At 44.4% G+C, this 25553-nt stretch overlaps 2 protein-coding genes across 2 annotated transcripts in view; both read left to right on the top strand.

The window, feature by feature from the left end:
* Positions 1-210: 210 nt before the first annotated feature.
* arpp19a (cAMP-regulated phosphoprotein 19a) lies at positions 211-3431 on the top strand. The gene is made up of 3 exons (XM_080843994.1): positions 211-398; positions 1988-2110; positions 2380-3431. Exons 1-3 carry the CDS (start codon positions 342-344, stop codon positions 2548-2550), a joined length of 351 nt encoding a protein of 116 aa, XP_080700120.1. The 5' UTR covers positions 211-341; the 3' UTR covers positions 2551-3431.
* Positions 3432-7281: 3850 nt separating this feature from the next.
* myo5aa (myosin VAa) overlaps positions 7282-25553 on the top strand; it is a 51500-nt gene continuing 33228 nt past the window's right edge. Inside the window, exons 1-6 of the mRNA XM_080843126.1 lie at positions 7282-7416; positions 16439-16549; positions 17295-17466; positions 17643-17787; positions 18340-18496; positions 23415-23558. Coding sequence (XP_080699252.1) covers positions 7369-7416; positions 16439-16549; positions 17295-17466; positions 17643-17787; positions 18340-18496; positions 23415-23558 — 777 coding nt within the window. The 5' untranslated portion in view covers positions 7282-7368. The remainder of the gene's footprint in view (positions 7417-16438; positions 16550-17294; positions 17467-17642; positions 17788-18339; positions 18497-23414; positions 23559-25553) is intronic.

Below are 25553 nucleotides of genomic sequence, written 5' to 3'. Positions count from 1 at the left end.
TATTCAAAATGTAGGAAGCAATGTATATGTTCTACGTTATATTTGCGCGCTGTTAATGTACATGTGGGCCGATGTTAGATCATTTATCATGAGGTCATTATGATTATTAGACGCCTGTGGCGGTTTAAAGACTGCCTACCAGTGGCGACTGGAGTGAGCCTTTGCAGTGCTAATCCATGTGAATGACGTCCTAGATCTAGCTTGCAGCCATGTTTTTGCGGGAGCGGAACCAGAATGTGATTCCTATGGGGGAGTAAAGTCGCTTCATGTTAGCTCTCTTTGACGCCAAATGATTTTGTTTTGAATCGTGTATTCATATCAATCGGTTTACGTTTACAAACATGTCGGAAGAAATTGACGAAACACAGACTGGAGAGACGGTGGTTGGGGAGCAGAAAGTAAGACTGTTTTATTGTTTTTAATGACTCAAATAGCTCCTTTTCATAGCTGGTGAGCTACAGTAATCGGTCAGCATTTGCTAGAATCATTTCACTAGCTAGCATACATTTTAGCTAGTCTGCATTAGCCGAACCTGACTGCAGGCCGTCATTAAAATTGTATTTCTTAAACTGTATGTATGAACTATTTAAATATCTAAATGTTAAGCCAGTAGAAAGCTCGACATATTTTACCATATTACATTGCTCTTTTCAGGAGTCGGAACTTAATCCACCCAACTAGCTAATGTTATAAGCGGGTAACGATTCAAATCATGGCCAACGCTAGCTAGCTAACGTTACCCGAGTTGGATGAATGCCTTCGCTGTTTAGCAAACACCATGGTGAGCATTACCTTGCTATCAAGAATTTAAACTTTACTTTACAGTCAAATTATAGTTGATGATATTGCTGGAGTTAATACAAAGTGGTGTTTTGCACCCTACGGTAAAGCTGGCTGAGGTCAGCTAACGTTATCTCACAGCAACTATGTAAATAGATAACACAACTGATAAAGTTAGCCACAACAAACTAGCTGGCTAGTTACCTAACGGTTTGAGCTGTCATTGGCACTTGCGCTTGTAAGTTATTTGACCGTAAATCGCAGTAAGGTTATCCCAGTCAGCTAGCCAACAATGTAACTAATGTTGGTTTGTGGTTATCTTAGTTTGATGATTAAATCAAATGTCCGATTAAAGCAAAATAGCTGACTAACTTGGATAGCATAGGGTCAGCACTTGTCATCTGACTTATTTACTAATAGCTTGGTAAATACCCTACTCAGAGTACATTACTGTAAGTCAAATTGTTGTTATGAAATTGTTTAATTAACGTTACACGTACCCAATTTGTGAAGCATTTGTTTAGCTAATTGCTATTGTGTAATCTATCTTGGGGGGAACATTAACGTTTTAACTAACATTAAATCAAATACAGTGCTTGTATAACGTTAGAACATGCAGGATGCTGTGTACTATACCCTGCCCTTCTAAATAGTTTGAGGTCAGCAAGAGTTGTTTTAGGTAAATACGCGCCTAACTGTGGATTAACCGTCTTGGTACCGTGTAGCGCCATGGCTTAAAGTGGAAACTTCTTGTGAATGACAAGAGACAGAAAAGCATATATTGTACTGTGCACGTTTCGAGATAAGCCTTGTGTCTTTCTCAACCATTTCCGCTCGTTATTTAGAAAGAAAGTGACTTCTAATGGTGTGCAACCTTATAACTTTGAGATTTTGAATTGTTTATGTAGTTAGACACTTCTGTGTTTCATGCTTTCCATTAATGTTCCATATATCCCAGCCTACATAGAAACACTGCTCTGTAAACTGCTTCATAAACACCAATGAACATTATGTTCTAACTCTGCTCAGTTCAAAGCATGTGTTTTGCCACAGCCTCTTGAGCCAGGATTTCACATATTTTAGTCTGTCTAATTGCACAACAGCAAAACACACTGTTCAGCGTACTTATGTTCGCCATGAATCTGTGTTATTTGTGTCTGGCATGAGTATGTGCTGCAGTCCCCACAGAGCTTGTGTCTGATTGCAGGAGATTGACAACAAGATGATCAGTCCAGAGAAGGTAGAGGAAGCTAAACTGAAGACTAGATACCCTCATCTGGGGGCCAAGCCAGGAGGCTCTGACTTCCTCAGGAAGAGACTGCAGAAAGGGGTGAGTCTGCGCAGCCTTTCATCTCAGCATAGCCTTCATGAGAAATAGGCCTAAAAGATTGAAGGCATCAGTGATGGTTAAATATTTGAATGTGAATATCAAAAATGACGGTTATGTGGAGTGCCCTTTTTGTCCTAATGTTGCTCTCATTGTAGATTCTTCTTGGCTTTGTTGTAGCGTTTCCTTTTGACGCAGAAGCACAACTTTAGCAGAAAGGTGTTGTCAAACTGAATAACACCTTTTTTTTGTTGTTCTTCCTCCTTCCGCAGCAAAAGTACTTTGACTCAGGCGACTACAATATGGCCAAGGCCAAGATCAAGAACAAGCAGCCTCCAATGGCACCCACAGAGAAGGCTGAGATCACAGGGGACCACATCCCCACCCCTCAGGACTTGCCCCATAGGAAACCCTCCCTGGTGGCCAGCAAGCTAGCCGGCTGATTAAGCCCAGCCTCCAGCTATCCCTTCCCCTTGGTTCATGTCTCTCACTTGTTCCATGTAATCACTGTCCAACCTGTATTCTGGTTTCTTTTTGTTGATGTCTGTTGTTTTGGCTGTCATATGTATCATTGTCCAAATCCACTGAAAATAGCATCTCACAGTCGGGCTCAGGTCACAGCATCCCACTATGCAGACGATGTTATTTAATGATGGGTGAGGCCAGTCTTTTGGCCAAGCAAAAAACACTAAGTAAGAAACACATAGGCGGTCTGAAAGGATATTATTGTGCTGTAGTTCTTTTACATGAAAGTGTACATAATCACCTAGTGTCAAAACATGGAGGATACAGAATTAAGCATACCGAGACAATTTTTGACCTGTCAATCATTCAAAACTCCTTTATGTCTTATCACGCTACAAGATAACATGCCTGAATGATGAAATGTATCCCCTGAGAATGTCCTCCACGTAATGTCATGTATATGCTCTGTTTGTTTGTTTTGTTTTGTGTCCTTTTTTAAAATAAAATAAACATTTATGGTTGATGACAACAAATGGCCTGCACTGCTACTGCTGGAGTCATGTATATGGAAACAAACAGCTTGCATGATAACGGTTGTGAACGGCCTGCCCTGCGCTTGCCTCTGCTTTGGCTCTGGCAGTCATGACACTATATTTGGGCAGTTCTGCTTCCAGCCTTCAGAATACTCCAAAAATGTACAGTTCTACTGGAAGTTTTGCTAAAGGGTTTTGAAATTGCTTACAGTGAGATTCAGTAGGTGGCCCAAAAGACTAAACAGAAATGGCTGGAAGTATGCATGTGCATTGACAGCAGTCACTTTTGTGCCATTTGTTTTGTAAATAAAATAGTTTTGCACAAATATTTGTCTTGGTTTTATTTTATTATAAGTTGTTGGCTCCCTATTTAGATGTCACACTTTGCTGCTGTTTGTTATCCTGCAATGATAGCTTTTTAATTGAATTTATTCTACCTTATTTTTAGAAATTTTAATATTGTAGGTGTATGTTGTGTTGACAGTGACATAAAAAATATAATTGATTCACGGTAACTGGTAGGCTGTAACAAACATACGGACATAAAAAAACATTCTCACCAATGTGGAATACTTAACAACATTAGACTCACTGAGCACTTCCTGGGAACTATGGCCTCCCTTTGCTCTCCAAACAGCCTCAGTTCTTGTTCCACAAGGTCTTGGAAACATTCCTTGAGATTCTGTCCATATTGAAATGATTGCATCACGCAATTTCTGCAGATTTGTGAGCTGCACAATAACACTGTGAATCTCCTGTTCTGCCAAAACCTAAAAGTGTTCTATTGAATTCAACTCTGGTTAAAGTGGAGGACACTGAACTCCTGTCATGTTCATGAAATCAGTGTGAGAGGACTTAAGGCCGAAATATACTTGTATGGTCACGCAGTTGCCTTGACGGACCCGTTTTCATTTATGGTAGTCTGACGGTTGTGGGTGTTGTAAAGCATTTTTTTTTTTTTTTTTTTTAATGGCGGCGAACCATACTCTGTAGATGGTCGTACATAAAAGTTGTTTGTTTGACTTTTTTTTGCTAAGATTTTTAAAAAGTAACAGAGATAGACACTGCAATGTAAGAAACCCATTGTTGTAACTGAAAAATACATCTGAGGGGAATTGCGAGGTGTCTGAGCCAGCTATCTAATGTTGGCATAATGCTACCCACAAGGTAAACAGCGATGTATTGACAGAGTTGGATAGTTACAAAATTTGGGAGGTGCACGTCAGGTCACGGAGAAATGCTTGGAGAGGGTCTGCAACGTCGGAGAGAGGTCTACGTGTCATCGAAAACGGACGACCATACATCTGCCTTTACCCTGTGACATGTTGCATTATAATGCTGGAAATAGCCATTAGAGGATGGGTACGTTGTGGCCACAAAGAGATGCACATGGTCAGGAACAATACTTCATTAGGCTGTGGCATTCAAGCCATGATTGATTGGTATTAACAGATTCTAAAAGAGTGCTAAGAAAACATTACACCATACACCACCGTCACCAGCCTGGACTCTTGACTCAAAACAGGTTGGGATGGATTCGTGCTGTTGGCACCAAATTCTCACCCTACCATCTGTGCCTCAGCGAGATTCATCAGACAAGGCTACGTTTTTACAGTCTTCAAGTAGGCCTATCCAGTCTTGATGAACCTGTGCCCACTGTAGCCTAGCTTTCTATTCTCGGCTGACACCAACAATCATGCCACAGTCCAAATCACTGAGATGACGCCACCCACCAGCCCAAGTTTGTGCCCAATACACAACATGAAACAGGTGGCTTGTTTTTTTTATATATAAACAGTGCCCTCCACAAATATTGGCACCCCTAGTGAATATGAGCAAAACAGGTTATGAAAAAATAAGTCTTTGCTGTTTATTCTATTGGTCTTTCACTCAAAATATTCACAAAAATCGTACCTTTTCATTGAAGTAAAATTATTGAAAGAAAAAAAAAACATGTGTGCCACAATTATTGGCACCCCTTAATTTTATGTTTTGTGCAGCCTCCCTTTGCCAAGATAACAGCTCTGAGTCTTCTCCTATAATGAGTCTTCTCCTTTAATGCGCAAGGTTAGTGAACACATGGCACGGGATCTGAGACCATTCCTACATGCAGTATCTCTCCAGATCCTTCAGATTCTGAGGTCAGCGTTTGTAGACTCGGCTTCAGCTCATCCCAACAGATTTTCTATGGGGTTTAGGTCGGGGGACTGTGATTGCCATGGGAAAACCTTTGTTTTGCGGTCGGTGAAGCATTTTTGTGTTCATTTTGAGGTGTGCTTCGGATCATTGTCCTGCTGGAAGGCCCAACCACAGCCCATTTTAAGCTTCCTAACAGAGGGGGCTGTTAGGTTTTCATTTAATATCTGCTGGTATTTGATGGAGTCCATGATACTATGTATCCTAACAAGATGTCCAGGGCCTTTGGAGAAAAACAGCCCCACAACATCAAAGATCCGTCACCATACTTCATATTGGGTATGGGGTGCTCTTCTGTATGGCTATCTTTCTGTCGACGCCAAACCCACCTAGTTTGTTGTTAATTGACAGCAGATGCTTTTTTCTGGCAACCCTCCAAAACAACCTGTGGTGGAGTAGGTGGCCTCTGATTGTAGTTTTGGTGACTTTCTGACCCTAAGACTCAACTAACCTCTACAATTCTCCAACTGTGATCCTTGGAGATTATTTTGCTCGAACCATCCTCCTCACGGTGCGTGAGGTCAATTTACAGACAGGTCCTTTTCCAGTCTGATTCCTTACATCTCTTGTCGCTTTAAACTTCTTAATTATTTCCATGATAGTGGAAATGGGTATTTTCAACTGTTTAGATATTTAATTGTGTCCATGTCTTGATTCGTGCAGCTCAACAACTTTCCGTTGCAGATCGTCACTGTGTTCTTGGATCTTTCCCATAGTGATGAATGACTCATGGAATTTGGCCTGTGTTACCTCATATTTGTACGCCAGTGGAACAGGAAGTCATGGTTGACCTCTAGCAGTTCCTTATCAAACAGGTGAACTTAAAAATGTAAAACATGACTGGAATTATACTTCAGTTAGATTTTTATTACAATATTTTTGTAGGGGTGCCAATAATTGTGGCTCACATGTTTTGGGGGGAAAATATGTATTTAATGTCAACAGTTTTTTTTTTCTTTCAATAATTTTACTTCAATGAAAAGGTAAGATTTTTGTGAATATTTTGAGTGAAAGACCAAGAGGATAAACAGCAAAGACATATTTTTTCATAGCCTGTTTTGCTCATATTCACTAGGGGTGCCAATATTTGTGGAGGGCACTGTATGTATTTATATAATGGGCAATATGGTAGCAATGTATTTTAGCATTGAGGTTTTCTTTTTGGTCTAGTCAAGCGGGCATTACATTTGAAATGTATGAAATTCTCTGGTAAGTCCCTGTTAGGGTATTACATGTTTTGGGGGAAGTAACAGAGGCCATTAGCCCATTTACCCTTTTAATGTTTGTGGTCTGCCCCACAGACTCCTCCATGAAGGTTCACATGGGTTCAGTTCAGTTTTGTACCATTTCTCAGGTTGTTCGTCATATGTTGGGCCCCATGCTTCATTTCAGTAGAAGCGTGCATCTAATGTTTTTTTTAATAATATTTTGGTATGTTGTAAAATAAGGATGTTTTAAAAGTGTCACAGTCAGACTTGAATTTAGTATTTTCTTTTTTTAAATTTAGAATCAATGCACTATAATAATGGAATATAGGCTATTAGTAACTCTTAATTTCCTTTCCCATGTAAGTCTCCAGTTGCAATTCTGTGCAGTTTGTATAGTCATTGCATCAAATATGAAAAGATGTATCATAAAAGCTACATTTAATAGATCTTAGAGCTGTATGTGGCAGCCAAGCATGTGTTATAACAATAGGATGTGCTGATTCTTAAAAATAATTTTACATGTATTTACAGTTTGATTATGGAAGTTCATTGTCAAGATAAAATTGCCTCTACAATAGGAATACATTATGGAAGCAAATAGCGATTATACCACAAGGTGGCAGGCTATCTCCATTTTCTGAAGTTAAGCAAGGGCAAGAGCCGCGTTTTACTGATTCATTTCATCGTTCACTCCCAGAATGCACAGAGGGACTCCAAAATAAGGAGATTTTCAGGTGTCATGACGCTAGGCTCTCACGCCTAAACAATACAAATAAAACACTGCTTTCAGCTCGAATTAAAGAGCTCTCGGTAAAGAGAAGATTCTTCTGATGTCCAGCTAACCGAGATTGGAGAAATTATGGCAGCTATTCCGACCATCATGGCAGCGTCAGAGCTCTACACAAAGGTATAACGTTAATAATGATTCGTGTACCTTACTGCCCTGTTTCTTTATGTGATACCATTTCTTATTTAGGCTGGCTCTGTTTGGTACTGCATGATGTCGACTGTATTCTGTAGTAAGTAAATCGATAATGGCTTGTGGATTTTGACATCTGCGATAATTGTAGCCATCGTAAGGACAAAATGAATGAATGGCCATCCACTCATCGCTAAATATACCAGTCGTGGATCCCTGAATTTCATACCAAAGGTTGTAGGCAGTGCACGAACCTAGATCCTATAGGGTCTCTTTCATCTCTCGTTTTAGCTTGTAGTTTTAGGCTCTTGGTCATTTTTAAAACTGGGGGCACTGTCAACATACAATTATTTGCCCTTCAAATTAGATGGCCTACAACTTGTGTTTTTCAACTGACTAGTAACCTTAGAAAAGTCAAATGTTTTGATTGGATTTGCGCTGCTCAAGGAGCGAGATTGTGCTATCGGTTTCCATGCAGTGAAGAAAATAGAGTACCAATAGGGATGCTTTGTCGTCATCGCGTTTTGGTTATTGCTTGATGATGTGACATTCTTTGGTTAAAAAATACATCGAAATCTTCGCTACAGTAAGCAATAAGCTTTGAATGAGAGTGTAGACTATTCAAAAGCTAAATATTTCAATTGGAAATAGAGTGACAATCAAAGGGATGAGTCCAGTGTAGGGTAGCGCTGTGATGCTGCGACTTTGACATCACTGGCTGTCTGACGCCATTGGTGCTTGTTATGAGTTTATAGCTGGGCCTGCGGATCATTCGGTTGTTGCGTTTCAAGACAAAGGCGTGTCCTTTCTTAATCAAATAGAGCTTGTGGTTTCCCTGATATAACTGTATAATAATGACTCTACTTTAGATAATTGCATTCCAGACTGCTAATTTAAGTAGGCTATGCTAGGTTCATATTGCCATTGATGTGGGGGGCGGGGGGACAGATGGGAAGATAAGGCCGTGAATGGTGTATGATCTTTTAAGGAATTTGAGGGAGATCTTCCCACCTATCTTTGGCATCAGTGCTTGAGAAAAAGCATAAGGACCCATCCCCCATATTATCAGCTGCCTCATTCAAGCCCTACTCGATCCATCATGTGCAAGATCATAGGGAGCTTTTTGTGTATAGAGCATAATTGTTGTGTGCTTAATGACGTATAACCTGGATGACTTCATACCCACATTAAGCTTACCCACCAGTGTGAAGTTTAGCAAGGACATGTTGTGCAAGGACAAATTAATCAAATTAATGAATGCATCACTTTTGACTATTTGAGACACTCCATTTCAGAGTCAGCTGGAGTCAAATAAGAAGGTTTATTTTTGTTTGCAATGGCTATAGCTTGATCAAAACACTGATGTGTAGTGTACAAGACTACTGGTAGAGAAGAGTCCTTTCCTTTCCTCATTGCAACTTTTGAATCAGAAGTAGAACTTTCTGTCTTTGTATGTAAGCACCAACTTTGCAGCTCTGAAATAGTTGTTTTGAAATTGGTCTTTTATTAACCTTTTAACATTTACATGGATCATGCCTCTTTTATGTAGTTTTTCCAATTTGACAGGACCTTGCGTGAGAAGGTCAGTTGCCAAACTCAAACCCCTGGAAGAACAGTTGTGTTCACAAATCTCCGTGAGCTGCAGATGATTTCCAGAGGACACACCGCTCTTTGTGCCTCCGTTTGAGACAAATGGAATTACATTCATTGGGTGTAGACACATTACCTAACTGAGAACCTTGCATTGTGCTCCTGATCTCTGTTTCCTTCCACTTCTCTGGGAGTGAGTGCAGTACCCACTCAAGTTGGGCCGTCCACCTTCAGTATTGTCTGCCGCTGATAGAAGGCAGATTGGCTGCACTACAGTCCGACTGACCTGAAAAGTAGATTCCAATTTGTCCCCTGTTGTCCACTGTTTTCAAGCTGCCAGAAACTTTTTCCTTTGCCAAAGTCGGTCCTGAGTCTTCATTTTTCCTGTACCTGATTATTTATTCAAACTGATAGATACATCTGAACTGTGTGTTTTGTTGAGAGACTTAATGTATATCTGTGTTGTTGAGAGACTTAATGTATATCTGTGTTGTTTTGTTGAGGTACTTAATGTATATCTGTGTTGTTGAGAGACTGAATGTGTATCTGTGTTGTTTTGTTGAGAGACTTAATGTATATCTGTGATTTTGAGAGACTTAATGTATATCTGTGTTGTATGCAATTTGTGGTGGGAGCTGTCTGACCATGCTGCATAGTTGCTTGTTTTTTGTCTCAATACTGATTGAGTGCATGTGCATTAGATTACCTTGAATTAGGTGACGAGTAGTCACGACGACTCTTTGGGAAAGAGTGGGCAGTAACGACCACTTCCAGCTGGACTGTAGCGCAGGTAGCATCTGCGAGCCGGGAAAGTTAATTTTCTACTTTTTTAATTGAGTAATATAGGGTTTTTACCGAAATTAAGCAATTTGTAGATCGTCTGTGTGGAGCTCGGATTACTCCCATGAGAAGCCAACTAATGACATCTTGTTTTTAAACGGTTCTTTTTTATAACTTTTTTTCAGCGTTTAAAACAAATCTTTCATTCAACAATTCATGTGATGTACTGAGGGCTCTGCCTCGTCTGGGGAAGGTTATCTTGCCTCGTGAAGAACAGTGAGCATTGTTCAGCAGCAGCACAAGTAGCTGTATGCACAGAGGCAGAGAGAGAAGGACCCAGCAGGGATCATCTTAAAGAAACTATGGCTACATACCAGTCACTTGGTCAGCCGGTCATTTGCCTCGACTAGTGTATGGTGGTCATTCAACTGCAGGAGAAGTAGTATGCCCAAGGTTCTTCCAGTATGAAATAGGACATTGGTGTGAAGATGAATCAGGAGTTGGACTTTATGTTTGTGCAAGTAAGTACATTTGTCTTTGTCTTTATTAGTTAATTTGAAATAGTTGAAGGGAGGCCTATGGTGATTGTGAGAGCTCCATGGTGTTAGCATCAATATACTATTTGTATGAGGGATCTAACTTTTGACCTACTTGGAAAGAACAGATGAAGAAAGTTAAAGACTCAGTTTTCAATCACATTAATGACTTGACCTTGGCTATCTTACTGTTAGTCTCTGCATGTGTGCCAGGAGGATTGAAAATGTTGTAATATGCGTGAAACCTGACCGTTCTCCATAACAGGCTACAGTTTAGAATATACAGTGTTTAAATAAGAAGAAGTAGGCTGGGGCAAACTCCAAACATAAATACATCGATGAGTACATCTGTAGTAAGATTGTAAGATGTTTTGATCTAATCTAATTCATGGTGTTTTTTCATGAGCATAGTTGTAGCCTGTATGAGCAGCATGAACAGCGATGTTCTCACTGGCAGTCATGATGCATGTTGCCTACTCATTGCTAACTGACTCAATTAAAGCCAGTTAAACGTCATCGGGTTGGGAAGGCAGCCTGATCCAGTGTGTCACTGCCTTGGCATCAGCAGGGTACTTTTTTTTCTCTTGCTGTCTCTTGTCTAAAGGTAGTTAGCTAACAGAGGGCTGCCGTCACAGACTCATGTCTGGCCGATGAGAGGCGAGCATGCAGGGCGGAGGCCCCCGTCTCTGGGACGGAGGGTCAAGCGGGAAGGCAGCAGATTCTCACATGAGCGTCCGTCATGTGATGTGCTGTTTGGAGTTTGTGTTAGATTAGTTCTGCCCCCCAACGCTGAGCTCATACCACAGACACGGCTAGCCGGCGTACTGCTATCACACAAGGCTGTCAACAGCAATACTGTTAGCAACAGTGTCTCAGTTCTCAATGACTTTGGCTAAGTCATGGGAATATGGCTTTAAGGTTTTCATACAGTGGACATTTTGGATGGCCAGACTTCAAGAAATTCTTGAAAAGCCGACTGTTGTTACTGCTGCTATATTTTACATTGGGACCACATCCACATACCTAGGAAGCAAGTTCTCCTAGTTTAATCTTGTCTCCTACATGATTAGCAAAAAGCTCTAATGTGATTTTAACCACAATTAAGCCTTCTCAGATTTGGATCTCTATCATCCAGAAACATATGGGCTGTGCCAAAGAAAAAAAACAAGCTTTGACTTTTGAAGTGAAAGCAGAGAGTCTTAGAGGGTTAATTCGATAATCTTCTGTTGGCCGTGAACCGATTTGCCAAAAGCTGCCTTAGTCCTCTCCAACCCCCTACCTTCCACTGTGTCGGAACACCCCTGTAGTTTGCCCACGTCTCTGTAAATGTGATAATATGAGCCTCTCCATCTTCATCTCCATCTCACAGATCAGCGTGGCACCTTGTAAGCCAAGGTGATGGAACAGGAAGGGGACGACAACTGCAAGGCATGAAGAATGATGAGTCTGTGTTGACACATCTCATAGCTCAAGGGTGGGAAGTACAGTAAGGTTTAGTCACAGCTGTGAAAGTCTCATTGATTCTAACAGACTATTGGACCAGACCGTTTCAAAACCTCTCCTGCTATTGGCTCTATTTGTTCTCGTCATCTGACACAACTCATATCCATCAGCACCATGTAGGTGTGGTCACTCAAGTCATTATTCCCATTTCACATTATTCTGCATAAATACCATGTTAGACTGAACTAGCAGCACACACTCACACACAGTGTTTGACTAAGTGGAGATTGCCATATGTTTCTGGAGGCCAAAGGCTTTTGTAATAACTAGAGGTGTAGATCACTGGGCGGGGATTAGCCCTGAGTAAGCCTGGGTAATTCCTGTTCTTGATCCCTAGTCTTGAGAGGTTCTGTCCATGGATAGTTTACACCACTTGAACAGTTGCCCTGCAAATACCTCCTTCCTGTGAATGGTGTCATCCACAAACTGCACTTCGTAAAGCCTTTTGTTTCGGGATTGTTTGACTTCTCTTTGGTATTCCACCAGAGACCAGTGGTGTGTATGCAAACAAGTGTTGAGGTTTTTATTCAGCATCCCTGTCTTCTGCCAGCACTTGACGCGGAGGAATGCTACTTAAGCAGAAAGAGAACAGACTGAACGATTTGAAGGAATCTATGCCATGCTATGCAGTCCCATGTTATGAGCCTGAGAAATTGAAAAGAGATCCAGTAGAGTGGGTCTCTATGTGTAGAGCAGGAGTTGGGATGGTGCTAAAGCCTGGTCTTAATCATTAGCCCCGTAAGGTCACGAGTTCAAACGGCCTTAGTGGAATCCCCCATCAGCTCTTCCTCCTCATCAGGCCTTCACGCACTGCTGCAGTCAGCCTCACTGGCCACGGCACCTTTATCACTGATGGATGGGTGTGTCTGTAAACAAATACTCCACCTTCAGTAGAACTCACTCGCTCCTTAACTTTGGGTGTTTGTCCTTACTGTTCTCTCTCGGATTAATGTAGTAGCAGTAGTGTAGTTGGTTTGCTCACATGGTTTCTTGTGTTTGGGCCAAATGCTTTGATTACAAATTTACTAAGCATTTTTTTTGCTCTCTTGGCATATCCTAGGAATGCATGCCACGCGCACTGAACACGTCTGTTTCTGTGCTGCTGCTTCTACCCCTTTGTTAGCACCCGATGCATGAGTGCGTCTGAATAGATCTGCACATGGCTACATTTGTGAGTGCGCATCCTTGTGTGGGGCATACTGTACATGCACGTGGATTTGTAAGGCTCAGGAGGCATCTTCGCACTGATGATTGTATGTGTTTGTGTGTGTACATGTGTGTGTCTGTATATGTGTTAGTGAGGATTGGGCAATGTTTATATCAAGGTGTGTGTGAGAGAGAGAGAGGGAGAGAAAGAGAGCAGCTTGTATGCGAGCGTGTGTATGTGTGAGTTAGTTAGGATCAGGAAGTGTTGGCAGCAGTGATAGATGGTGCCTCTGTGGGTGTGATACTGCTCATGTCGAGCTGCTATTTTTACCAGCAGTCTCCTTGCTTCTCCTGCTCTGTTGCTAGGAGCCATGGTTCTGGGATGGGACCTCTCTGGGGAGGAAGGTGTTAAACATCCACCCCGACTCGCAGCTCTCTATCTGTCAAACAGGAACATGGGAAGCTAGGTGGATACACATTTCTGATAAGCTCATTTGTCTCTTTTACAGAGCTCAGTTTCACTATGGCAGTGTTGCCATGGAAACGTTTTTATTGTTTTTTTTCAGCCTAATTGGTTTTACTAATGTGTTATTCTCTCCCGGATGCACAAAACAAGGACTTTATTCCTGCCTGTTGGGTGCCAAGGGCAGGTGGTAATTTAATAAGTTGTAGTAGGGCTATGGAAATAGTCTGCTTTCTGGGAAACAAAGGGGGGGCTTGGAGGGGAGATGGGTGCTTGTGCACTCCAACACAGTCATTAAATACCTCCATTTGGCTCTGAGACTCCACTCCGGGGGCATTGAATATGTCCTCCATAGATAGTCTACCAGCTATGACCAAGCACTTTATGAGATAGGGAGCTTTGGTGTAGAGGTGTTTCCCCAGTGCTCTGACAGCGGTGCACTAGCCTTTACCACCCCATGGCCTCCTCATGTTCCTCCCCCTCACCCCCGTGTAACAGCCCTGTAGGCATCTGTCATGAGCTAACCCGCTAGCTAGGCTGTCTCCATGGTAACAGCGCTGTTTTAATAAAGGGGGGAGGGTGGTTTAGGTCTCTGTAAAAGCAGTGTGAAGCTGTTTAGGGAACCGCTTGTCTTCATCTGATCCAAGTACCTTAGGGCTACAGCTCCTTACAGCTGTGCTCCCCTTCGCTCCATTCACATTTATGAGACGCTGCTGTGTGGAGCAGGGAGTTTTCCTGGAAGTGCGGGCCCAGACGCTCCTTATGTTAGGGGGAGGTGAGTCACAGGAGTATGACGGCAGGCAGGGAAAATTGGGCCACCTCCCAGATTTGCCCTCAATCAGCACACAGGCAGCGGCCTGCTCTGACACAGCGCACTGAGAGGCACAAACAGCCGGGAAAAAGGTCAAAATGATTTTACAGCTTAGTTGTGGAACATCTTTCAGTCGCAGCATCAAATCAAGACTTATACAGCCTTTAGTTCACAACAAAGGGCCCTATTGAAACAGGAAGCGAAAGCACACATCATTTGGCTGGTGAAAACCCTGTGATTCTTAATGTCATTGCTGATTTGACCTATTTTATTGTAGCTCAGCCCAGCAGCTGTTGGCTTGCCAACCGTGTGTACAGACAGCTGACCAGTGCGGTGAGAGCTAGTGGAACACATGGTCATCCAGCTGTTCGGTTCAACCAGTCAGTGTCTTGGATTCTTGTAACCTCAGCAGGATGAGCAGAAGTGCCGAAATGGCAGCTTATCTGCAGCAAATTCGTTGAGCAGAGCAGAGCGGAGTTGCTCTTTCTGAGACGCTTTTTTGTTTCTTTCTTTAACATGTCTATAACGTGTCAAAAACCACTTCTTGCAACTGTCAGTCCCACTGTCTTCTCCTTGCCGACATCCATGTTATTTTTGTCACTGAAAGATTTGGACCCATTTTGACTTTGTCTTCTACCTCTGGCTGTGTGTATGTTCCAGGTATAGTATGTGTGGCTGGTGTGGGACGTGCTGCAGCTGCGGGGCCTGGCCGGGCCTGGAGGTCTGAGTCCACTGGGCTCCACCCCGCTGTGTGATCTACTGTGTTATTATCAGCATTCATTCTGAAGGAACTGAGTGTAAAACAATATACCAAAGACTTTTTTCCTCATTCTGTTCTTTTAAAAAGCAGCAGATCTAGAGGAGGATCACCAAGCTCAGCCAATAGCATCAGCGTCCCACACCATACACAGATCTAGTGTCCAGTGAGGACTGACCGGCCTGGGGTAATTTCTCGAGCCCACTCCTCATCTCTCTCATTTCCTGTCTACTCTTCGTTGTTCTGTCAATAAAGGCTAGAGAAGCCAAAAAAATAAATCTTAAAAAAAAATTGTTCTCAATCCCTGAATCCCATGCTTTGTATTCTTTACGCACAGAAAAAAGTGATTCCATAACAGTGATCCAATTGTCATACTCATGCAGGTTTGTCCTCAAGCAAATCTTTCCATCGTATTCAGTCAGTCAGGGACCTTGTAACATCTGAGGTTTCAATTTGCTGGGCTGTTAAGGGTAGGGGTAATATCAGTGGGCATGGGAGCAGTCAGAAAGAGTCAGCTTCTTGGGCTGTGGATGTGAGCTCTCTGGATTCCTCTGCCATGTGACCAGACAGTTGGAATCAGTAGTGTTCACATGACTCTCTCCACTCATACAGATTTCAGACGACCACCAACTCTTAACCCTTAAACAACAAGGAGAAGGAATGTGTCTGCTTGGCCATAAAAGGGAAAATGTCAGTCCTTTACTTTCCCTATCCGCGGTCCATCTCTAATGAGGCTCTTCACCAATGTGGCTGTCCACACTCTTACATGCAGTTTTCACACCAGCATCACACCTTTCTGACCCGTCATCTGAATGTCACTGCTGTGCAGATGAGAGATGGCAGAGACTCAGGATTGCCAATAACCAAATACTGAATGGTTCCAAAATAAAACCTCATGTCTTTGAAGAATTTGTTTTGGAAGGCTATTCTGTGCTCTACCTGCTGAAAGGTGTGTTCTGCCTTGGGAGTACTCTGGCCTCTCCTATGTTGGCTAACGCAGGGTTCCTTCGTTGGGATAAAAGGCAATGCTTCTCTCCTGGCCTCTTAAAGAATAAAGCAGTCAGCTTGGAAGTCAAGGTGTTTGATTACCTTATCAATTTTATTTTATTTATATAGCGCCAAAACAATACAGTTTTCTCAAGGCGCTTTTTCAGAGCCCAGTGCCTGGACCCCCTTACAGCAAGCACAATGGCGAAAGGAGCAAGAAAAAACGTCCTGTTAATCAGGAAGAAACCTTAAGCATCACCACGGTACATAACGGGGGCCACATCTGCTTGAGGTTGGCCGGGAAGAGATAGAAAGGGGGGTTGTGTCTTTTCAGACTGATGCAGTAAACTAAATGTTGCAATTAATGGCAAATTGGGTCCAAATCATTTCTTGCGTGTGTCTTGAGCCATTGCTGATTGGTCCCTCTCCCCCACCAGTATGCTCGGGTGTGGATCCCTGACGCAGAGGAGGTGTGGAAGTCTGCCGAGCTGGTGAAGGACTACAAGCAGGGAGATGGTGTCCTGCGCCTGCAGCTGGAGGATGGAGGGGTGAGTGTACAGGACCGGGAGAATCTCACCGCTACCTCTCTCTGTTTCTGCTAATTATATATTCATTGTGTTTTTGCATCTATATACACATGCTATATACAATTTGAGGGTTAAGGTTACACAGCTAAAATGTAGCTATAATCGGTAAACATATGGTACTGGTATCACTGTTGTAGTACTCTGAAGAAAAAACAACACTGTTAAATGCTTTTTCTTGTTCTGGTCACCATAAAGTTAGCTAATGCTTTTAGACATGAGCAAACACCCACCAATCCATATTGTTTATGATTCTTGGTTAATCTTGATGGCACTCTGCCTTAATGAAACTGTGGCTCTAAGTGGAGTTACTTGCACACATGCTTAGAGTGGCGTCGGAGAGGATTGCTGCTCAGTGTATATTGTGTCCTCCTCGAATAGCTATCAGTGAGGGCTGCAGCCATGAGCGAGGCTATCTTGGCAGCCCTGGAGACTCTCATGCAGACACTCGGAGCATTTCCTGTGCAGCTCTGACGTTGGGCCTCAGTGTGACGGCAGCTCTGAGTGGCTCAGGTGCAGGTGCCATCTGCTGCTGGGATGGAATACTGTCTAAGGGAGTCAAAGTCAAAGAGGAAGGGAGGCAGGAATATCTCCTGTCTGAATTATTCCTGAAGAGTGGCACTGAAGAGGAGCCCAGAATAATAAATGTTATTGCTCAGTCTGGCATTGAAAGGAGGCCATTTTTCTTACCGCTTTGTATTCTCCTTAGGAAATTGAACACAAGTTGGACCCCCAGACCAAGAATCTTCCGCACCTGCGAAACCCCGACATCTTGGTGGGGGAGAATGATCTCACGGCTCTCAGCTACCTGCATGAGCCAGCGGTGCTGCACAACCTTAAAGTGCGGTTCATTGATTCCAAGCTCATCTACACATACTGCGGTAAGGGTTCCAGCTCCTGCCAGGGCCTGTTAGTATTCATACCACCCTGACCACCACTGGGGGTGGACTGTCATTCACTGACTGTGGTGCCTGGACCCATTTGAAACCTTATGAGGAATACTTGTGTCATGCCATAGTTGTAATCATTTAGCGTTGACCATGTCTCTCATTTCCAGGTATCGTTCTGGTGGCCATCAACCCCTATGAGAGTCTGCCCATCTATGGAACGGATATCATTAATGCCTACAGTGGTCAGAACATGGGTGACATGGATCCGCATATATTTGCCGTGGGAGAGGAGGCATATAAGCAGATGGCGAGGTGAGCTTCCACTCTTTTGTTGGCTCTGTATTAATCTCTCCATTCTTCATGCTCCTCTTTATACAGTCGCTCTGGCATCCCAAGGAAGGTTTGTAGGTCATCATAATATCAGCTCTGCAGCAAACCAGAAATAGCAGCCTCTGCTTCTCTCTCTCGCTCTCTCTTTCCCTCTCTCTTTCTCTCTCTCTCTTTCCCTCTCTCGCTCTCTCTCTCTCTCTCTCTCTTTCCCTCTCTTTGTCTCTCTCTCTCTGTCTCTCTCTCTCTGTTGATCTTAGAGGAATCAAAGACGTGTGATTTCTGATTGGTTCCTTGGCACAGTTCTCCCTCTAGGTGCCGGTGTGCGGACTGGTCCCATCAGAGGGGCTGTGGTTCTCCAGTAGGCACTATGACATGCCTATCCCTGTTCCTTAAGAACACAGAGGCATTCCACTTGTGTTTCAAGTGTTTCTAGTTCTGATCTAATTACCCCCAAAATAAAGAGCGTTCAAAGATTAAAATAGCCACCTCTTTGCAGTTATGTGTGCATCTTTCTTTTTGCCTTTGATTCTCTAGGGACGAGCGGAATCAGTCCATCATTGTGAGTGGGGAGTCTGGCGCTGGTAAGACGGTCTCGGCCAAATACGCCATGCGATACTTCGCCACAGTCAGTGGCTCAGCCAGCGAGAACAATGTGGAGGAGAAAGTGCTGGCCTCCAATCCGATTATGGAGGTGAGGAGCCTAATGACTTCCATCCACCTGGTGCTGGCTCTCTCTGCCCGTCTCTCTACCTCCACCTCCCTCTCTCTTCTACTCTGCCTGTCCCTCCACCTCCACCTCCACCTCCACCTCCACCTCCCTCTCTCTTCTACTCTTGGCTTCTCACTGGCCATAGAACTGATCCCTGTCTGGTTGAGTGTAGAACATTGATTGGTGTTTTCCGTTTGAAAGACCTGTTCAAGGACCAAGTTGTTTTAAAGAGCTGCCACAGGACCTGAGAGCTCTGGTCGTGGGCTTTCTGAGCGCATTAGATCCCCTTCAGTGTTTTCATGTTGGGATGCACATACTTCTCAGCAGGGGCGGAGTGGCCATCGGGAGGACCGGGATTTTTCCCGGTAGGCCGGTCGGCCAATAATCTATCGAGAACCAGCCTGCAGACCGGCCTTCGCAGCCGTCGTGTCAAATTCATGAGCGGCCCATCGAGATTACATGTACGTCAAATCATGGTCCCGTGAAAATCTCTAAGCTGAGAGTTCTGTAGTACGGCAGTCCAACCACTATTTATAGCTCTATTTGTCTCTGTACATCACACCTATGGTGTGTGTCAAACTCACTTCCATTAATCCAACCTTCTGATTTTTGTTTAGCCTCCTATATTGATGTAATTCTTTTTTATTCAGACGCTTCATTAGGCTACTTTCATGACCACAAATATAAATTGGCCAGCGATTGAATTCGTTTTTTGTTGAATGTAGAATGGTCGGAGCAAATTGCCTCATGGGAAATGCGTATCGTTGTGCCTTTATCAAGTGAACCTAGGGAGATAAATTAGCGGCTATCAGCGAGAGAGGGCAGGTGAAGTGGACCTGATTGAGGGACATAAGAGAAAGGAGAAAGGAGGGGGCAAAAAGGCCAGACTGAAAAAGAGGCGGATGCTGGAGGAAAGTGCATCAAAATGTACAAGAATTACGGATTTATTCAACCAGCCGTCAACTAAATGCGAGTGAGTTGACAGGACACATTGTTGCGAATTAGCATAACATTTGAGCCAATACGGGACGCGATTTGTTCCGTATTTCCATAAATGTACATATACAAATACACTGTCACTGTCACTGTCATGTCTGTCACCCACACATCAACACTAAATCTAACAATAATGATCAAAAGCCGCCCGTTTGTTTGTGTAGGCTAGTTGATATGGGAGGTGGAGGGGATGCGGGTTGGGCCAGTTTTGGGCACGTTGTGGGCCGGTGGTGGGCCGGTGCAGTCAGAATTGTCCCGGTGGATTTTTGTGTCCCACTCCGCCCCTGCTTCTCAGGCAAACAGGCACGGAGAAGGGCTGCTTAGAGTTGGCCTGAAGGTTGGTACAAGTGGAGACAAAAGCACTAAAAGCAGCGACAGCCACTGCCCACTACCCAGCTCTCCGCATTTGTGCCCCTTCTGCCTCAAGCTGCTCTTAGCTGTGATGACAGTCAGGCTTACTCCCAGCCCGTGTTTGTGTACAGTGGCTTGCAAAAGTGTTCAACCCCCCTTGAAAATCATCACCATTTTCGCAGTTACAAAAGACATTTTTTATTGTTGTTTTTATTGTTAACATTTATGCTCTAGCATATTTCCGAAGGCAGAAATGAGTGATTTGAACGTTTACACTAAATAAGTTCAAAGCTGACATACTTCTTGCATAAGTATTCAAACCCCTTGAGTTCCAGATAAAGGCAGATGAAAAGTTATTCACAAATGATACAAACGTGCCACTAATTTGACCAAAACTGATCATAAATGGAATGAAGACTAAGCGAGAAAAGCTATCTAAGTGTTTTGAGGTCCATTTGAGCACCATTGGATCCATATGACATTCCAACAGTGGAGGTTGCATCACACCACTCAGATGCTTTGTAGAAAAAAGCCCGTCCCCCAAACCAAGCATCTCAGGATGCCAACACTGAGGCCAACACTGTCCACACATCACCCCCAAATATATATCAACGTGGCTATCCATAAAACTGGACTCTTTTGGAGGGTGGCAAGAAAAAACACTATCATCCACATCCTGAGGATCCACATTAACACATTTCTAAAGGTTGCCTAAGACATGGGGAAAGGTTTTATGGTCATCTGAGACCAAAATAGAGCTTTTTGGCCAGTTGTCAAAGTGCTTTATGTGGCATGACACTGCCAATGCCTCAAATAACACCACCCAATCATGAATCATGGCAGTAGTCACACCATGCTGTGGCGATATTACTCAACGGCAGAAACTGGGGAGTAGAGAAGATGAATGGAAATCAAATCTAAACCACAATATCACAAGAAAACCTGTTGCAGTCTGTTGTAAATCAGGCTCAAGGCTAAAGCAACAGTTAAAAACAGTAACATAAATTCTAACAAAAAAATAGGGTTTTATTTAGTTTTAGCCTTTAGAAAAATACTACAGCATAAGTGTTCACAATGGATAAACTGATTGGGAAAATATGTCTAAGTATCTTTTGTAAAACAGAAAAAGGTGATGGCTTTCAGGGGGGTTGAATACCTTCTGAAACCACGGTATTTGTGTGTATGTTTATATATGGTGAGACGTGAAAGTGTGCTCTGTGTGTATGCGCGAGCGCGCGCGTGTGTGTGTGTGTGTGTGTGTGTGTGTGTGTGTGTGTGTGTGTGTGTGTGTGTGTGTGTGTGTGTGCGCGCACGCGAGCGAGCATATGTGTGTGTGTGTGAGTGTGAGTGAGCATGCTCAGATGCTCTTGGTCTACTGGGGCTCAGCTGAGGTGATTGCATCAGCCTCTCCTCCTCTCCTCTCCTCTCCTCTCCTCTCCTCTCCTCTCCTCTCCTCCCCTCAGCAACTAGGCCAGGTTTTAACTCCAGAGCAGCCAGACACAGCTTGAAAGAAATACGTCCATAATAATGTTTCAGTGAGAGCCATTGATGGAAGCCTTTCCTCAGAATTGGCACTTTATTCTGTTTATTTCCAAACTGTCTCGACTTGTTCTGTTGTCCTTTACGTAATCTGTCACTGACAGTAACCTTTGAAACTACAGTGATGGAAGGAGAGACTTAGCATCCCAGCTCTCCCTGAGGACGGTCCTCTGGGTGTTAAATACTGCTGAGGAATGGCTGTTGTGTGCCAGTGGCCATTTTGGATTTATTGATGCCTTCTCTCTCTCTCTCTCTCTCTCTCTCTCTCTCTCTCTCTCTCTCTCCCCTCTCTCCCCCTCTCTCTCTCTCTCTCCCCCCCTCTCTCTCCCCCTCTCTCTCTCTGTCCCAGCATTTCTTGGGGTGTGTCTGCTCTCAGCACCCTGTAGTAACACACAGGCAGGATGGGAGGGTGGAAGGCAGGCTGTGCTCAGTACACGGTGTGGGAACAGGAGAGCTGACTCCACCATTTTCCTCTGCTGAGTGTCAGACTGCAGTTAGACTGTAGCGTGTGTTTTGGGATGGAGGTTGAAAAGCTGTCGGCAGCTTCTCATGAAGCCGAGAGATGCAGGAAGGTGATTGGCTGATAGGTGGAAGTGTCACTGTGTTAGCCCGTGTCCCATGGTTACTGCAGCTGTCGCCTTAATGTTGTGCCTTTGTTTCACAAACGCCATGTTGGAGATCTTTCAACAACGTTTCCTGAAGGCAGTATTCTTTGTGTGTGTGCATGTGAGTGTTTGTGTGTATGCGAGAGTGAGAGACCGAGTGAGAGTGAGAATGAGAGTGACACAGACCTGAAAAATCAAGCTTGACTTGAAAACTACCAGCAGTGCATTGCGCTGCCTGATTCCACAGAGACTATGTGACAGACCAGACCAGGAACTGCATTCCTCTTTATGAAACAGCATATCAACATGGTCCCAGTTTACACACAGTCACCATACTGCAACAATAGCTCTGACATCTGAGTTATTTTTAGTCTTAATTCCCCGCAGTCTGTTAAGCCATCCTTGATGGTTTGCCGTAACCTGACCAACTCAATTCAATTGGGCCAAACCTCATTTTTTTCTGCATTGTTTGATATGCTGACTATAACTCTAACTAACCAAGCAGGGCAGGGAGTTGACAGATGGCACGATGGGCCATGTCTTAGTACTAGCAACGAGGACCTATTACAAGACCCCTACCTTCCCAGTTGATGTTACAACAAAGCAACATATTTTTAGGGATGACTTTATGAGGAGAGGGGAGGCATTTCAGTTCCTCTCTGTCTCCCTCACCCTTTCTGCTCGTCACCCTTGCAGAGGCTGCAGTGCTCTCCCTCGGGCCACAGGGGATGGCAGCTCTGTCCTCTGTCTCCCAGCATGCTTAGCTCTGTAGGAAAGAGGGGCACAGTGCTGAAAGGCAGCTCTGTGAAACAGGCCCAGTGTCCTCTGTATCCCAGCATGCTCAGCTCTGTGAATCAGGCCCAGTGTCCTCTGTATCCCAGCATGCTCAGTTCTGTGAAACAGGCCCAGTGTCCTCTGCTTCATCCCTGGAGTGGGACGGAGACGCAGACTTTCTGCATTATCATTGACAGAGGAGAGAAGAAAAGTGCTTGTGTTGAACTGAAGCTGCTGGAAATGTTGTCTAATCCTGTAGGATAAAGCACTTGGGCTGGCGCTGACCCTGTGTGTGTGTGTGTGTGTGTGTGTGTGTGTGTGTGTGTGTGTGTGTGTGTGTGTGTGTGTGTGTGTGTGTGTGTGTGTGTGTGTGTGTGTGTGTGTGTGTGTGTGTGTGTGTGTGTGTGTGTGTGTGTGTGTGTGTGTGTGTGTGTGTGTGTGTGTGTGTGTGTGTGTGTGTGTCAGCCTAGAGTCCCTCTAATAGAAGGGCCATAGTCAAGTACAGCTTTCCCTGCAAAACATCACATTTCCCTCCTCTGCATGTTTCTTCTGTTCAGTCATTTTGTCCCTAATTAATTGAGCTTTCTAATTGTATGTGTGATTAAATCTGTTTTCCCAATGTTCTTGAATTACAGTCGATTGGCAACGCCAAAACAACAAGGAATGACAACAGCAGTCGTTTCGGCAAGTACATTGAGATCGGCTTTGACAGGCGCTTCCATATCATCGGAGCCAACATGAGGACCTACCTGCTGGAGAAGTCCAGAGTGGTGTTTCAGGTGAGTGCTCCGTTCATGCATTAGACACACACACACACACACACACACACACACACACACACACACACACACACACACACACACACACACACACACACACACATACTCTCACACACACACACACACACACACACACACACACACACACACACACACACACACACACACACACACACACACACACACACACACACACACACACACACACACACACACACACACACACACACACTCTCATACATCCATATAGCCAGAGCATGTCTGTTGTCCTCGCAATTCCTGGGGGTTAAACAGATGCATAGCATAAGTATGTGTGTCGTGTCATAACTGCGTCCGTGTTAACACACACGTGACCACAAACCCTATAGTCAGTGTGGCGTCTGCTTTCTGAGTTGCCAGTGCGGGAATGTATTTAAACAATGCCATGCATCTGGTACTTATGCCAGCAGGTAACTAATGGGAGCCTGAGGAAGAAGGATGCCTTTGTCCTCCTGAGCTACGAACAGTGCATGAGGTTGTAATGCTTGACAGGCTGGCAGTGGGTTTGTGTATGGAGGCCGTGAGTGTTGGCTGCGCTGCTCGGGAGAGATGCGGTGAGGTGTGGTGTGGTGTGGTGTGGGGCTGGCAGAGGGAGCTGCACATGAGCTCTCTTACTGTTTGGCAGCTGAGCTCCTCCAAAGCCACGTCAGAGACGCTACGCCCGCTCAGCTGCACTGCTGTTGGTCGCATTCAAGCGTGGCAAACTCACAGCTACAAAATGCATCAGCTGAGACAAGAACTGCACTGTCCAGTAAACAGAGGTTAATGATTGAAAGATGTTTTATTTTTAGTCGAGAGGAAATGTTGACATTTCTCCCACTTTCCCCGCTCTCTCTTCAAACACTCTACTCCCCTCACCCCCCCCTTTTTCCATTTCTTCCAGAGGGCAGTGGAAGGTCTGACTGGGGGCCTGTGTGCCTGACTGAGGCTGTGCTGTTTGTCAGGGGGTGTTGCTGCTATATCCCCCACCTCTCCTTGAGTCCTTGAGAAATGGCTTCTCAGTAGTCTATGTGTGTGTTTGCTCAGTGTATTTTAAATGTGTGTCGGCCCTGCCCATCTCTGATCCTGTACAGATAGGTGTTAGCCAGCCTGGTCCCTGCATGACTGGTGTTAGAGGCTGATAAGGAAACATTCCAGTGTTAGGAGCTGCTGACGAGAAACTCAAATCATTTTAAGGGCTGGTGTTTCGCCCACACCCATGACATTGTTACCCCACCATGACAGCATTTGACAAAAGAGAAGTAGCTTCCTTGAGTTCTGTATTTCCTGATGGGTGACATAGTGGCCTCCGTCTGTGCCTTCATACATGTGTGTCTCCTTCCTGAAGCCGCTGGCACTGAGGGCACTGAGGGCAGTAAGGGCAGGGTGGGTCTCCATAAGGCTTGAGGTTATTGGAGTGGACGGCGGCCACCCGGGCCTACATCAGGCCTGTAAATGCAGTTGTTGCGTTCTGTGCAGGGCAGTGCAGTGCCGTGCCGTCGACATTCTTCACATTCCGATTCCGCCTGAACACCTGAGCGCTTGGGCTGACGAGCTGGAGTGGTGGCAGCAGGCCAGCTGGCACGCTGTCAGGAGGTGCAGGTCACTGTGGGGAAAGTGCCAGACAGATAGGTGTCATACATGCAAAGACGTAGTAAAGGTCCATCTTATCTCGGTTGATCCTTAATTCCATTAATACACATGTGTTATCTGAATGAAAGATTCCAGATTGACTCTTCTGTGTGTGTGTGTGTGTGTGTGTGTGTGTGCGTGTGTGTGTGTGTGTGTGGACTGCGCTGGTGCAGTGTGAGACGTGAGGGGTTGCGCAGCAGTCTGCACTGAGGCCGGGCTGAGCAGGCATCTGAAGGGTGTGTCTGGTCTGGTGCTGCAGCGCCGTGCACCTAGAGGCTCCCTCCTCACAAGCCTGGGCCTCGGACACACACACACACACACACACACACACACACACACACACAC

The sequence above is a fragment of the Sprattus sprattus genome (genome assembly GCF_963457725.1).
Source record: "Sprattus sprattus genome assembly, chromosome: 8".
NCBI classification, from domain to species: domain Eukaryota; kingdom Metazoa; phylum Chordata; class Actinopteri; order Clupeiformes; family Clupeidae; genus Sprattus; species Sprattus sprattus.
Note: the sequence above shows the minus strand (reverse complement) of the source record. Positions and strands in the feature narration are given on the sequence as shown.

Bases quoted from the DNA above. Each gene is read 5' to 3' on its own strand.
- arpp19a (XM_080843994.1), top strand. From the start codon at position 342: ATGTCGGAAGAAATTGACGAAACACAGACTGGAGAGACGGTGGTTGGG. The intron at 399-1,987 runs GTAAGACTGTTT...GTCTGATTGCAG, and splicing joins CGGTGGTTGGGGAGCAGAAA to GAGATTGACAACAAGATGAT. The intron at 2,111-2,379 runs GTGAGTCTGCGC...CTCCTTCCGCAG, and splicing joins GGAAGAGACTGCAGAAAGGG to CAAAAGTACTTTGACTCAGG.